A 13,703-nucleotide genomic window follows, 5' to 3' on the forward strand; every position below is an offset into this window, starting at 1 on the left:
AAACAATCAACAAAACTAAAAGGCAACCTACTGAATGGGAGAAGATATTCACAAATGAAATATCAGATAAAGAGCTAGTATCCAAAATCTATAAAGAACATATCAAACTCAACACCCAAAAAACAAAAAATCCAGTCAAGAAATGGACAGAAGACATGAACAGACATTTCTCCAAAGAAGACATGCAAATGGCTGACACATGAAAAAATGCTCAACATCACTCAGCATCAGGGAAATACAAATCAAAATCACAATGAGATACCATCTCACACTGGTCAGAATGGCTAAAATTAACAACTCAGGAAACAACAGATGTTGGCAAGGATGCAGAGAAAAGGAAACACTCCCATGATGCTGGTGGAAATGCTAACTGGTGCAGCCACTCTGGAAAACAGCACAGAGGTTCCTCAAAAAGTTAAAAATAGAGCTACCCTATGACCCAGCAATTGCACTCCTAGGTATTTACCCAAAGGATAAAAACAGTGATTTGAAGGGGCACATACATCCCAATGTTTATACCAGCAATGTCCACAATAGCCAAACTATGGAAATAGCCCAGATGTCCATCAACAGATGAATGGATCAAAAGATGTGGGATGGAGATAAATCTATATATCTATATATCTATATCTATATCTATCGATCTATCGATCTATCTATCTATCTATCTATCTATACACTCAACCATCAAAAAGAATGAAATCTTGCCATTTGTAATGATTTGGATGGAACTAGAATGTATTATGGTAAGTGAAATAAGTCAGTCAAAGAAAGACAAATACCGTATGATTTAACTCATTGTGGAATTTAAGAAACAAAACAGATGAACATAGGGGAATGGAAGGAAAAATAAAATAAGATAAAAACAGAGAGAGAGGAAACCCAAAAGAGACTCTTAACTATAGGGAACAAACTGAGGGTTGCTGGAAGGGAGGTGGGTTGGGGGATGGTGTAATTGGGTGATGGGCATTAAGGAGGTCACTTAATGTAATGAGCACTGGGTGTTATATGCAATTGATGAATCACTAAATTCTACCCTTGAAACTAACAATACATTATATGTTAACTAAATTGAATTTAAATTTGAAAAAGAAGTATTAATACCTATTACCCTCAAATTATTCCCCAAAAAAGAGGAAGAAAAGCTTCCAAATACTTTTTATGAGACCAACATTGCTCTGACACCAAAACCAAAGACACCACAGAAAGGAAAACTACAGGCCAACATCTGTGATGAACATAAATACAAAAATCATCAATAAAATATTAGCAAACCGCACTCAATAATGCATCAAAGGGATCATTCACTATGATCAACTGGGATTTATTCTGGGGATGCAAAGATGGTTCAATATTCCCAACTCAATCAACGTGATACACCACATCAACAATGGAAGAATAGAAATTGTATAATCATCTCAGTAAATGCAGAAAATGCATCTGACAAAATTCAACATCTGCTCATGATTAAAACTCTCAACAAAATGTGTTCAGAGGAATCATACCTTAACATAATAAAGGCCACATATGAAAAACCTGCACCTAACATCATACTCAATGGTGAAAAACTGAGAGCTTTTCCTTAAAGATCAGAAACAAGACAGGGATGTCCACTTTTACCACTTTTATTCAACATAGTACTGAAAGTCTTAGCCACAGCTGACAAGAAAAAGAAGTAAGAAGCATCCATACTGGTAAGGAAGAAGTAAATCTTTCACTATTTGTAGATAACATACTATACATAGAAAGCCCTATAGACTCCATAAAAAACAATTGGAAGTAATAAATGAATTCAGTAAAGTCACAGGATACAAAATCAAAGTGCAGAAATCTGTTGCATTCCTATAAACTAATACTGAAGCAGCAGAAAGTGAAATTAAGAAAACAATCCCGTTTTCATTGTGCCAAAAAGAACAAAATTCCTACAAATAAACTTAACTAAGGAGGTGAAAGACCTGTACTCTGAAAACGATAAAACACTGAAGAAAGAAACTGAAGACAACACAAACAAATGGAAACATATACCATGCTTATGGATTGGAAGACTTAATATTTTTAAAATGTTTGTGCTACCCAAAGCAATCTACAGATATAATGCAATCCCTTTAAAAAAACAACATTTTTCACAGACCTAGAACAAATAATCCTAAAATATTTATGGAACCACTGAAGACCCCAAATAGCCAAAACAATCTTGAGAAAGAAAAATTTGTAGGTATCACATTTCCAAATTTCAAGATACATTACATAGTACATAATCAATACATTATGGTACTGGCACAAAAACAGACACATATGTCAATGGAAAAAAATAGACCAGAAAGGAACCTACACTTACATGGTCAATTAGTCTATTACAAAGGAGGCAAGAATATATAAAGGGAACAGGTAGTCTCTTCCACAAATCGTATTGGGAAAACTGGACAGCAACACACAAAGAATGAAACTAGACCACTTTCTTACACCATACACAAAAATAAGCTCAAAATGGATTAAAAACCTAAATGTGAGACCTGAAACTGTAAAAATCCTAGAAAAAGACACAGGCAGTAATTTCTCTGACATTGGCCACAGCAAATTTTTCAAGATATGTCTCCTAAAGCATGGGAAAGAAAAGCAAAAATAAGCTATAACAAGCTTTTGCACAGCAAATGAAACCATCAACAAAACAAAAAGGCAACCTACTGAATGGGAAAAGATATTTGCAAATGATATATCTGATAAGGGGTTAATATCCATAATATATAAAGAACTTATACAACTCAACACCAAAACCCCAGCAATTTGCTTAAAACAGGATCAGAGGACCTTCTTTTTCCAAAGAAGACAGATAGATGACCAATAGGCACATGAAAAGATGCTCAACATCATTAATCATCAGGGAAATGCAAATCAAAGCCACCATAAGATATCACTTTATACCTATCAGAATGCTAAAATACAAAAATCAAGATATAACAAGTGTTGACAAGGATGTGGAGAAAAAGGAACCCTCATGTATTGTTGATGGGGATGTAAATTGGTATAGCCACTGTGGAAATCAGCATAAAGTTTCCATAAAAAATTAAAAATAGAATTATCATATGACCCAATAATTCCACTAGTGAGTACTTACACAACAAAACAAAAATACTAATTTGAAATGATATGTGCACCCTTATGTTTATTGCAGCATTATTTAGCAAGATATGGAAGCAACATAAGTGTCCATCAATAAGAGAAACAGATAAGGAAGAAGTGATATATAATGGAATATTACTCAGCCATAAAAAGATCAGATTTTGCCATTTGCGACAATTGTAAGGAACTAGAGGGTATTATGCAAAGTGAAACAAGTCAGACCAAGAAAGAAAAATACCATTTGATTTCATTCATATATGGAACCTAAACAAGAACAACAAAAAATAAACAAAATGCAGAATCAGACTTATAAATACAGAGAACAAACCAATGGTTGCCAGAAAGGAGGCAGCTGGGAGATAGGCAAAATGGGTGAAGGGATGTGGGAGATATAAGCTTCTAGTTATGGAATGAATAAGTCACAGGAATAAAAGGCACAGCATCAGGAATATAGTCAGTGATATTGTAATAATGTTGCGTGGTGACTGGTGGGAGCTACACTTGTGGTGAATGTAGCATAACATATAGAGAAGTTGAATCACTGCATTATACACCTGAAACTAATGTAACATTGTGTGTCAACTACACTCAAATAAAAGCACTGGGTGCTATATGTAAGTATGAATTACTAAATTCTACTCCTAAAACTAGTATTACATTATATGTTAACTAACTAGAATTTAAATAAAAACTTGAAACAAAGAAAAAGAAAAAGAAAACAAGTCTATTTACAGTAACATCAAAACCAATTCTATTACAGGAACATCAAAGAATATAATACTTAGAAATAAATTTAACAAAAAAGAAGTGTAAGCCTTGTGCAATGAAAGTACAAAATACTGTTTTTAGAAATTAAAGAGGATCTAGGGCGCCTGGGTGGCTCAGTCGTTAAGCGTCTGCCTTCGGCTCAGGTCATGATCCCAGGGTCCTGGGATCGAGTCCCACATCGGGCTCCCTGCTCGGTGGGAGGCCTGCTTCTCCCTCTCCCACTCCCCCTGCTTGTGTTCCTGTTCTCGCTGTCTCTCTCTGTCATATAAATAAATAAAATCTTTAAAAAAAAAAAAGAAATTAAAGAGGATCTAAATGGAAAAGGATCCCATGCTCAAGGATTAAAAGACTTAATATTGTTAGCATGGCAATAATACCCAAAGTTTTTTACATATTTAATGAAATCCCTTGACAAGCTTATCCCAAAATACATATAGAAGAGCAAAGGACCAAAAATAGCTAAAGCAATCTTGAAAAGAAGAAGTTTAAAAACTCACACTCCTGGTGTCAAAATGTAACTAAAAAGCTACAATAATTAAGACAGTGTGGTACTTGCATGAAGACAGACAAATAGATCAATGGAGTAAAACAGAGAATCTACAAATTTACCCTTACATTTATGGTCTTTTGATTATCAATAAGGATGCCAAGTTAATTCAATGGGTGAAAGAATAGCATATTCGACAAAAGATACTGGGACAACCAGATAGCCCCGTGCACAAGAATGAACTTGGACTCCTATTTCACACAATAGAAAAAATTAACTCAAAACGGTTCATGGATCTAAATGTAATAGGTAAAACTATAAAACTCTTAGGAGAGGGACGCCTGGGTGGCTCAGTCGGTTAAGCATCTGCCTTTGGCTCAGGTCATGATCCCAGGGTCCTGGGATCGAGTCCCACATCCTGCTTCTCCCTCTGCCTGCTCTGCCTGCTGCTTCCCCTGCTTATGCTCTCTCTCTCTCTCTGATAAATAAATAAATAAATAAATAAATAAATAAATAAATAAATAAAATCTTAAAAAAAATAAATAAAACTCTTAGGAGAATACAGGGGTGCAAATTTTCATGACCTTGGATTAGACAATGAATTCTTAATATGATACCAAAAACACAAGTAAGAAAAGAAAAAATAGGTTAATTGGACTTCCTCAAATTTAAAAACTTGTGCTGCAAATGATACTATTAAGATAGTAAAAAGACAACCCATAGAATGGAAGAAAATATTTGCAAAATCATTTATCTGATAAGGGACTTCTATCCAGAATATATAAATATCTCTTACAATTTAGCAGTAAAAAAGCAAATAATCTAATTTAAAAATGGACAAAGAATTTTTACAGTCATTTCTCCAAAGAAGATCTATAAATGGCCAATAAGCATATGAAAAAATACTAAATATTAATTATTAGAGAAATACAAATGAAAACCACAGTAAGAGGCCACCTCCCACCCTTAGAATGGCTATAATCTAAGAGATGACCAGTAACAAATGTTGGGGAGGATGGAGAGAATTTGGAACCCTCAATACACTGCTGGTGGGAATGTCAAATTGTGTAGCTGCTTTGGAAAACAGTTTAGCAGCTCCTCAAAAAGTTAAACAGAGTTACCATGTAACCCAGCAATCCCACTCCTAGTTGTATACATAAAATGTTGTATATCCATGAAATGTAATATTATTTAGTAACAATAAGCAATGAAGTACTGACACAAACTAAAACATGGATGAATCTTTTTTTTTTTAAAGATTTTATTTATTTATTTGAGAGAGTGAGAATGAGAGAGAGAGAGCGCATATGAGAGGGAGGAGGGTCAGAGGGAGAAGCAGACTCCCTGCTGAGCAGAAAGCCCGATGCAGGACCCAATCCTGGGACTCCAGGATCATGACCTGAGCCGAAGGCAGTCGCTTAACCAACTGAGCCACCCAGGCGCCCAAACATGGATGAATCTTGAAAACATTATGCAAAGTGAAAGAATCCAGTCATGAAAGACCACATTTTTATTCCATTTATATGAAATATCCAAAATAGACTTTTGCTGAAACTATTTCCAAAGAGTCACTTTCTATTTCATTTTGCTAAATTGCTGGGATGTCAGCTGTGGTCAAATTGCTATTATAAGGGGAGATGCCTAAGAATGATGTCTACATAGGAAAGAGCAGAGCTAAGAGATAAAGAAGGACATATTTCTGAAGACATATTTTGAGCACACAAATCCATCTGGACACCAAGCAATCCCAACTAAGTGAATTAACTAATTCCCAGTTTAAATTGGGTTTCTGGCATGTGCAACTGAAAGAATCTTGACTCAAATGGTTGGTTAAACAACAAATTGTTTTTCACTTACATCATATTTGATACATTGTAAATATAGGAAAGATGTGCTACAGAATTTTATTTTCCATAACAGCTATGTCTTTGTGTAAATATTCATTCTTCATTAGATTTACTGCCCTGCAGAAAACAAACTCTGTCTAGGGTTATATATATCAATTAAACATGCTATAACTTGGATTAAATAATAGCTAAAGTCATATTCAAATTTCATTTAAAAATACATTACTTTTTAGTGGTAATAGTAGTCCTTCCACCACTGGAGTGTTGGTTATGAGATGAATACATTTCTTGCCTCAACTTTGAGAGTTCCTTACAAATAAAAGACAATACAATTATTTGAAAACAGTAGAAACATGAGGTAAGAAGTATGTTCGATCATTTAACAAGGTTACTAAGAACAATTACTTTTTTCCTTCTCTTTTAGCTTGGACATGAGTTAGAACCCCACAACCCCACCTGTTGAATACCATATATTATTGCTTTATGGTACCTAATAAGTTATATAATATGCCTGTTCAGGAATTCACTAAATGGTATAGGATTTCTATATTTAAGAGATAACATGATATTGAATGGGCATGTTTCTCAAGATAAAGATGAGAATTTTTTTGTCCTAAGAAGCTTGAAAAGTATAGTCATAGCTGAAAAGTACTGAAACTTCAATATGGAAGCAGGTATTGGTTCCTAACAGAAGGTCTATCACTGATCATTACTACAAGCACCATTAGTTCAATAACAGCGATATAACATTAGCCACCATTTTTGGTAGTTCCTTCTTTCAGTGCTATTTTATAACAGATCCTGGGCCATGTGCTACAGATACAGAGAGGAATATAACACAGTCCTTTGCTGAAGCAGCTAATAGTAAAGAGTAAAAAGCTCACAGTCTTACTGGGAGTATCATTGCTAATGAGATATAGCATTAAAAATATTAAATGCACAATAACACAATTTTTTGTTTCAATTCTTGCTTTCATTTGAATTATATCTCCTAAAATATGAATCTTTCACTTCTTCACAGTCAGTTACATTCTACTTCATGAATAAAGTGAGTTTTGGGAATGTGCTCTTCTCTAGTTCATGGGAAGTATTTATCATACTTAACTGAGTTCCTCTCTACCTCTGCCACTTCCCTTCTTACCTCTGACTGATGGTTTATAAGGGAATCCTTCTCTTCCAGCAAGCTTGTCAGTTCATGAAGCTTGAACTGGAAGTCACTGCAACTTCCTTCTCTTCTTGAAACATCTTTTTGGTACTGATTTAATTGAGTCTAGTGATTTAAAAGAAAGAAGAATTATAAATCTAATTTATGAAATAGGTAATTGAGTTCCAAGAGGTTCAGTGACATAAAGTCATATTACAAGTTACGAAATGAAGAGTAAAGTACCAATAGTTGTAAACATTTGTAGAGTTTAATGAATGTAAAATATGAATAAAATGCCAATTAGGCATTTCTCATTTTTTAAAGATATCTTTTACTATTTAGGGCTAAGCATTACTTAAGTAACAATCCTAAACCACAAGAATTAAAATAAAGCTAAGAAAATAGGTACTTTAGAATTCCTTCAAATACTAATTAAAGAAAACTCACTAATAATAACTAATATTATATTGTGATTTGCAGTTCACAAAATATTCCTCCTGCATGATTTATCTCAATTCTCACAGCAGGCCTGTGAAATAAGTATTATTAAAATCCTTATTTACAAAATAGGTAAATGAGATTACCAGAGAGGTTACATGACATACAGTCCCACAACTAGTAAGCAACATAGCTGCAAATCCAAGACAGATATTCTGACTCCAAATCCTCCCCATTTTCCTCTATACTATGTTAGCTGTGCATAGATGGCTGTTAAGTTAAAATGTTATATGTAGTGTCGGGATGAAAAGGAAACAAGAGAAGGAAATCTGCAAGAAAAAAATGGTAGGCTTTTGAAAAAATTATATTTTGTTTCATTCTGGTTTTTGGAAAAAATTCCACCATGATATTTGGAGAGAAAAATCTATGGTTGGTTTTTCCATTAAATATTTAAGTATATTTAACTATATTTAGGAATCAGTAAATTAAGAGTTAGTCAATTTGATCTAGAATTACAAGATAAGGCAATGCATACTTATTCTCACAAATATCACCCTTATTTTGATTAACCTAAATTAGAAAACAATTTAGCAATATTCTCTACACAGTAATATGTATTTAAACAAAAGTTTCTGTGTCATATTCCTGACTCTGCCTTTAGTTGATTTTTCCTTGTAGCTTTAAACTTGAAACCATCATTATCTTATTAGAAAGTTTGTGCTGACCTGTGTATTTATGCACTGTAGGATCAACATACCCTTAGCTTGCAGATCTCTCTATCTTTCTCCATTCTTAAGTTTTTTACCATCTCCATGTAATGGTTGCCAATCTCATCCATTTTCATCTGCAGCATCGGGCCTGTGCAAGTCTCAGAAACCTACACAAGGCAAAATAAATTTATGTAATTGGATTGTTATGAAGGAAATACATATTTTATTATCAGACTTATTATTAGATGAAAGCTACATGATTAAATGAGGCATTGAAATAATAAGAGCGATTTTTAGGAATTGCACTATATAGCTCAAATGTCAGTGAGATGAGACATAACTACATATAAGATCATCAGAAAGCAGTCCATATATTTTCTCAAGAGGAATAGGACATATATATACTATACAATGGTATAACTAAGGCAATAACAAATTTAAAACAAAATTTTAATACCTGTATTCTAAGATTTTTATTCTCTTGTTCTAAATTACGCTTGCAGTATTCCAGTTCTTTGAGTCTATATTCCATGTCTGATAGTGTATGTCGAAGAGAGAGATTGTTTTCTTCCAATACTTGGCATTTTGAGGTTGAGTCTTGAAGTCCTTGCTATAAAGAAGACACAAGTAAGTAAGACAAAGGGATTCTACCTTTTTGGAGGAGAGTGCTCTTTTAGTTGATTAATTCAAGGAAATAAAGTAAATATTTTTTCCATGCCCAGTTTTCTTATATATTTACCCTTAAATGGTAAGTTAAATCAGCCGTGAAAGAGATTCTTGCCCCTAGTCTGATATGCTTATCTTGAGTGAGAAGGGGTCAAGACTGGATGAATTTTCAGTGTTCCAATTTTGCAATCTGACTCTCGGTACTCTTCAACAATATTTCGCCTTCCAGTAGGCACCAATATGACCATATGCCTGATTATTTATGTGGAAACTGAGGAAAAAATTGGGACTGTCATGGAAATGAAGATTAGGAAGGGATCAGCCTTAGAGGCTCATTATAATTTCTTAGAAATCATCTCTGCTCAGATATCTGGAGAGTATTTCTAGAGTTAATTTGTTTATTCACTGCACAAACGTGTGTTAAGACCTACAAAACCTTTTTTATCAACACTTTAGTAGATTAAATGAATGAGTGAACTTAGCTTTTCAATATTTACACAGTTCTTGTCACCCAACAGCACAGATAATTGTTGATTAGTATACTTTAAAGTATACAAGGTTAAAAAATAAAATAAAATAAATAAAGTATATAAGGTTATCTGTTTTTATGAGAGAGCTTTCAGTCATTGGAAATAATCAAAGCCACTCAATTCTTATATGAATAAATTGTTCCATCATATTTTAATTCTGTCTTGATTGTATGTCATAACTACAGTGTGTCAGTAATTCTGCATATGAAAAGCTATCAATCTAGTTTATCATCAATGAAGATATCAACTTACCTGCTGCTGGCGATTATTTGCTCTCACTGATGCCAAGAGTTCTTCATACTCTTTTATTTGATTTTCTTTGAATTCCACATCTTTCTCAAGGCTTATCTTGTCATTTTCCAGTGACTAGAAGCAAAATTACTTGTTAAGATTCGGAATTACAGAAACTTGTCAACAGCTACATAGTACAAGGCTAGTTTACATTGGAAGGCTTAAATAAGTACTTCATTCATTTGCAGTTGCCTGATAAAACAGAATTCTAAAATGCCAAGCAAAATATAGGATACAAATGGATGAAACTTTAAAAACCTGAAATCTTAGAGAACTTTTGATGAATTGACTAATTATAAATTCAATAAAACAGAACCTTCAAATTATTTTAATGTTTTGTCTAAATCTACAAAGACTCCTTGTTAACCCCAGCAGGTGGTGAATTTCCAAATTAGAGTCTAAATGTGTTCATCAGAACCCAGAAAACTAAAACTCCGGTTTTCAGGGAGTTATTCATTATATGGAGGGTATTCTGAATGTAGTTAGCTAATGACATCAAAAACACTAACTAAAATGGAAAATAGAAAAGGCTAACTTCTTGGAGAAGGAAGTTTACAAGTATTCAAAAAAATTCAGAGTATGCTTTATTATTACAGAAAAAGGGGAAATTCCCATTCAATGAGTTAGAGTATTCTAATTTTGCAAGCTACTTCCTGGCTATAGGTATTAAATTACCTTAGTGGTAAACTAAATAATAAGTGCATACCCAATGTTCTTTTATTTTGACATTGGAGAGTTCTTATATCCTCTTTCAACCTCAATTAATTGTTTCAAGAAAATAAGTATGTCTGGGTAAGCATAGTATTGTTGCATTGTATTAAGTTTTGAAAGGTGGACTGAATAACTTCATTTCTATGTTAGGAACTAGGAAGGCTTTGGAAAGAAAAATCAAAATAAGTGTTACTGTCAAGTCATTTTGAAGATGTCCAAGCTCCTCCCGTAAGTTGCTGAATGTGGACAGCACTAGCCGGAGTGATTTATCAGACATACCCCTCATCTGGAGAAAGAAAAGGATTGATGGTTTTTATTTACTAGCATTTACAAATGGACAATATAAGTGATAGTAGTCTTATTTTTCTTTTCTCATAAGCAAACTTATTAACAGTTTTATTTTTTATATAGCATTACTAGAATAGTGATACAAGGAGTTTTGTCAGTAACATGCATAAGTAATTCAATCAGTATTCCTGAAGACATCATAGCTATGTGATTAGAACAAGAGTCTATTATTTTTTTTCCATGATGAAGTATCATCTTTCTCATAAGACAGAACTCTATCAGCAAATTCTTAAATTTGCTTTTATTTTTTATTTAAAAATTAGAAAAGATGAGGCAGTCAAACTTCAAAAAACAAAATGAACATCTTTAAGTATGCTACAAAATGTATGGATTTTTCCTGAAGTGAGAAGAATATAATACTAATTAAGTTTAACCTTGAAGTATAGAAACATCTCAAATTTTAAAGAGGAGGGTGGAAATCCCTTTTACTAGATTAAACTCACTTATTTAAAAAATTGTTAAAAAAACAGGCAACTTCATTTCCGGAAAGATGTAGTAGAAATACTTTCTCCTATTCCTTCTAAGTATAACTGAAAGCCCTGGACATTACTATGTATAAAACTAACATGAAAAGACTCAGAAAGGTGGAAAGAAGAAGGAAGTCTGGTTAGGAACATTGCAACTACCAAAGTGACACAGAAGTGAGTTCCTGGGTTTTCTTTTTGCTTCATGTATCACAGACTGGTGTTGGAGAAGTCAGTAACCCAGAAACACCACTGGATACAGACAACAGAAGTTTTTAGAAAAGCCTGCTCTCTCTAGCCAAAGGACCATGAAAAGAGCAGCCTAGCAAGGCAGAGAACTTTTAGATAATAACCACTCTATTCCAACCAAACACCACAGAGAATAACCTTCAACTTTATACTTCTACCCAAACCATCAAAGGCCAAGAGGGAACCTAAACTTTCTCCCTCACCAGGCTCTAAAAAGATCCACCAACACCACTTACCAGGTTGGTGTTAGAGAAGGCAGGGTGGAGAGATGGGATTTTCATCCCCACCAGGAAAAAAATGAGACCCCAAGCACTGTGGTTTAGTTGAGAATATGAAAGGAGCCTAGGCTTTCACCTTATCCAGCAGTAATAATATACTGTTCCGTCTCCCTGCTGGGGTGATGTCAGAGTTTTCTTAATGAAGAGTCAAGACTTTCATCGCTGCCCAACAGAAATGAGGCCACTCACCTTGCAATGTCAGTGAAGGCCAACTCGGGTACAGTAATAAGGCACCCCTCTACATCCAAACCAGGGTGAAATCAGTGGGGCCCTCGTACAGAACCACAATTTCTACCCTTGCCCAGGAGGAACAAGGAGCTCCTTCCCTGACTGGTGTCAACTCAGAGGCTGAGTGGGGAACCTGGAATTCCACCCCCAGCTGGCAGTAACAGGCAGTGCCCCATGTCCTCTGTTGTTTCAGTATCAAAGGAGGCCTACTAAAACAGAAGATTTGAATAAGATTCAGTCATAACATAATACTCAAAATGTCCAGGTTTCAATTTCTAAAAAATCTCTAGTCATTCTAAGAACCAGGAAAATCTTACCTTGATAAGAAAAACAATTAACAGATGTCAACATCAAGATAACAGAAATGTTAGAATAGTCTGACAAGGATTTTACAGCAGCCATCATAACCATACTTCAATAAAAATTTAAAAAACAGACTTAATAGAAAGTCTCAGCAACAAAACAGAAAATCTCAGGAAAGAAATAGAATATGTAAAGAATAACTAAATAGAAATTCTAAAATTGTAAAGCTCAATAGCTAAAACAAAAACAAAAACAAAAACTTCAATGGATGGACTAAAAAGCAAAATGGAAAGAACAGAGTGAAGAATCAATAAACTTGAAGATAGAACAATAAGAAAGTACTTTATCAGAACATCAGAGAGAAAATAGATTGGAAAATAATTGAACAGAGCCTCAGAGACCTGTGAGAGTATAAGGCATATCTAACATGCATGTCATAGAAGTCCTAGAAGGAAAGAAGAAAGAGGATGAAACTGAAAAAGTATTTGAAGAAATAATGGCTGTAAACTTCCCCAAATTAGCAAAAAATGTAACTATAGATTCAAGAAGTTGAGGAAATCTTGAACAGGATAAACCCAAAGAAATCTATGCCCAGACAATCAGTCAAACTTCTTAAAACTAAAGATAAATTTTAAATTTTAAATCTTGAAAGCAACAAGAGAAATCTTAACTATTGGTAATAACAATTCAAATGACAGCATATTTTTCATCAGAAATCTTAATGGCCAGAGGGACATAGCACACCATTTTTAAGTGTTGAAAGAAAAGAATTGTCAACTACAAATTCTGTATCTAATGAAAATATCCTTTAGTAATGAAGGGGAAATCAAGACATTACCAGATGAAGAAAACTGAAAAAAAAAAAATTGTCACTACAGACCTACCCTAAAAATTGGGTGAAGGAAGTTCTCTGAAGAGAGAGAAAATTATAAAGGAAGGAATCTGGAGCATCAAGAAGAAATAGCATCATAAGTAATAATATGCAAAAACAGGGTAGGTTTTCTTTCTCTTGCATTTTCTAAATTATATTTGATGGTTGAAGCAAAAAATTATAACAGTGGATCTCAATGCACAAAGAGGAAATATTTAAGACAATTACGTTATAGATGTGAGAGTAAAGA

The 13,703-nt window shown here is 33.8% G+C and overlaps 1 protein-coding gene across 1 annotated transcript in view; it reads right to left on the reverse strand.

Moving 5' to 3' along the window:
* POF1B (POF1B actin binding protein) overlaps nucleotides 1-13,703 on the reverse strand; it is a 98,753-nt gene that overhangs the window by 8,152 nt on the left and 76,898 nt on the right. Inside the window, exons 9-14 of the mRNA XM_045899858.1 lie at nucleotides 10,906-10,998; nucleotides 9,963-10,076; nucleotides 8,972-9,124; nucleotides 8,562-8,681; nucleotides 7,364-7,492; nucleotides 6,449-6,531 (exon numbers count right to left, since the gene is read on the reverse strand). Of these exons, the coding sequence (XP_045755814.1) occupies nucleotides 6,449-6,531; nucleotides 7,364-7,492; nucleotides 8,562-8,681; nucleotides 8,972-9,124; nucleotides 9,963-10,076; nucleotides 10,906-10,998 (692 nt within the window). The remainder of the gene's footprint in view (nucleotides 1-6,448; nucleotides 6,532-7,363; nucleotides 7,493-8,561; nucleotides 8,682-8,971; nucleotides 9,125-9,962; nucleotides 10,077-10,905; nucleotides 10,999-13,703) is intronic.

The sequence above is a fragment of the Mirounga angustirostris genome, unplaced genomic scaffold (genome assembly GCF_029215605.1).
Source record: "Mirounga angustirostris isolate CCGP_5_RB_7025 unplaced genomic scaffold, mMirAng1.0.hap1 SCAF_11, whole genome shotgun sequence".
NCBI lineage: Eukaryota > Metazoa > Chordata > Mammalia > Carnivora > Phocidae > Mirounga > Mirounga angustirostris.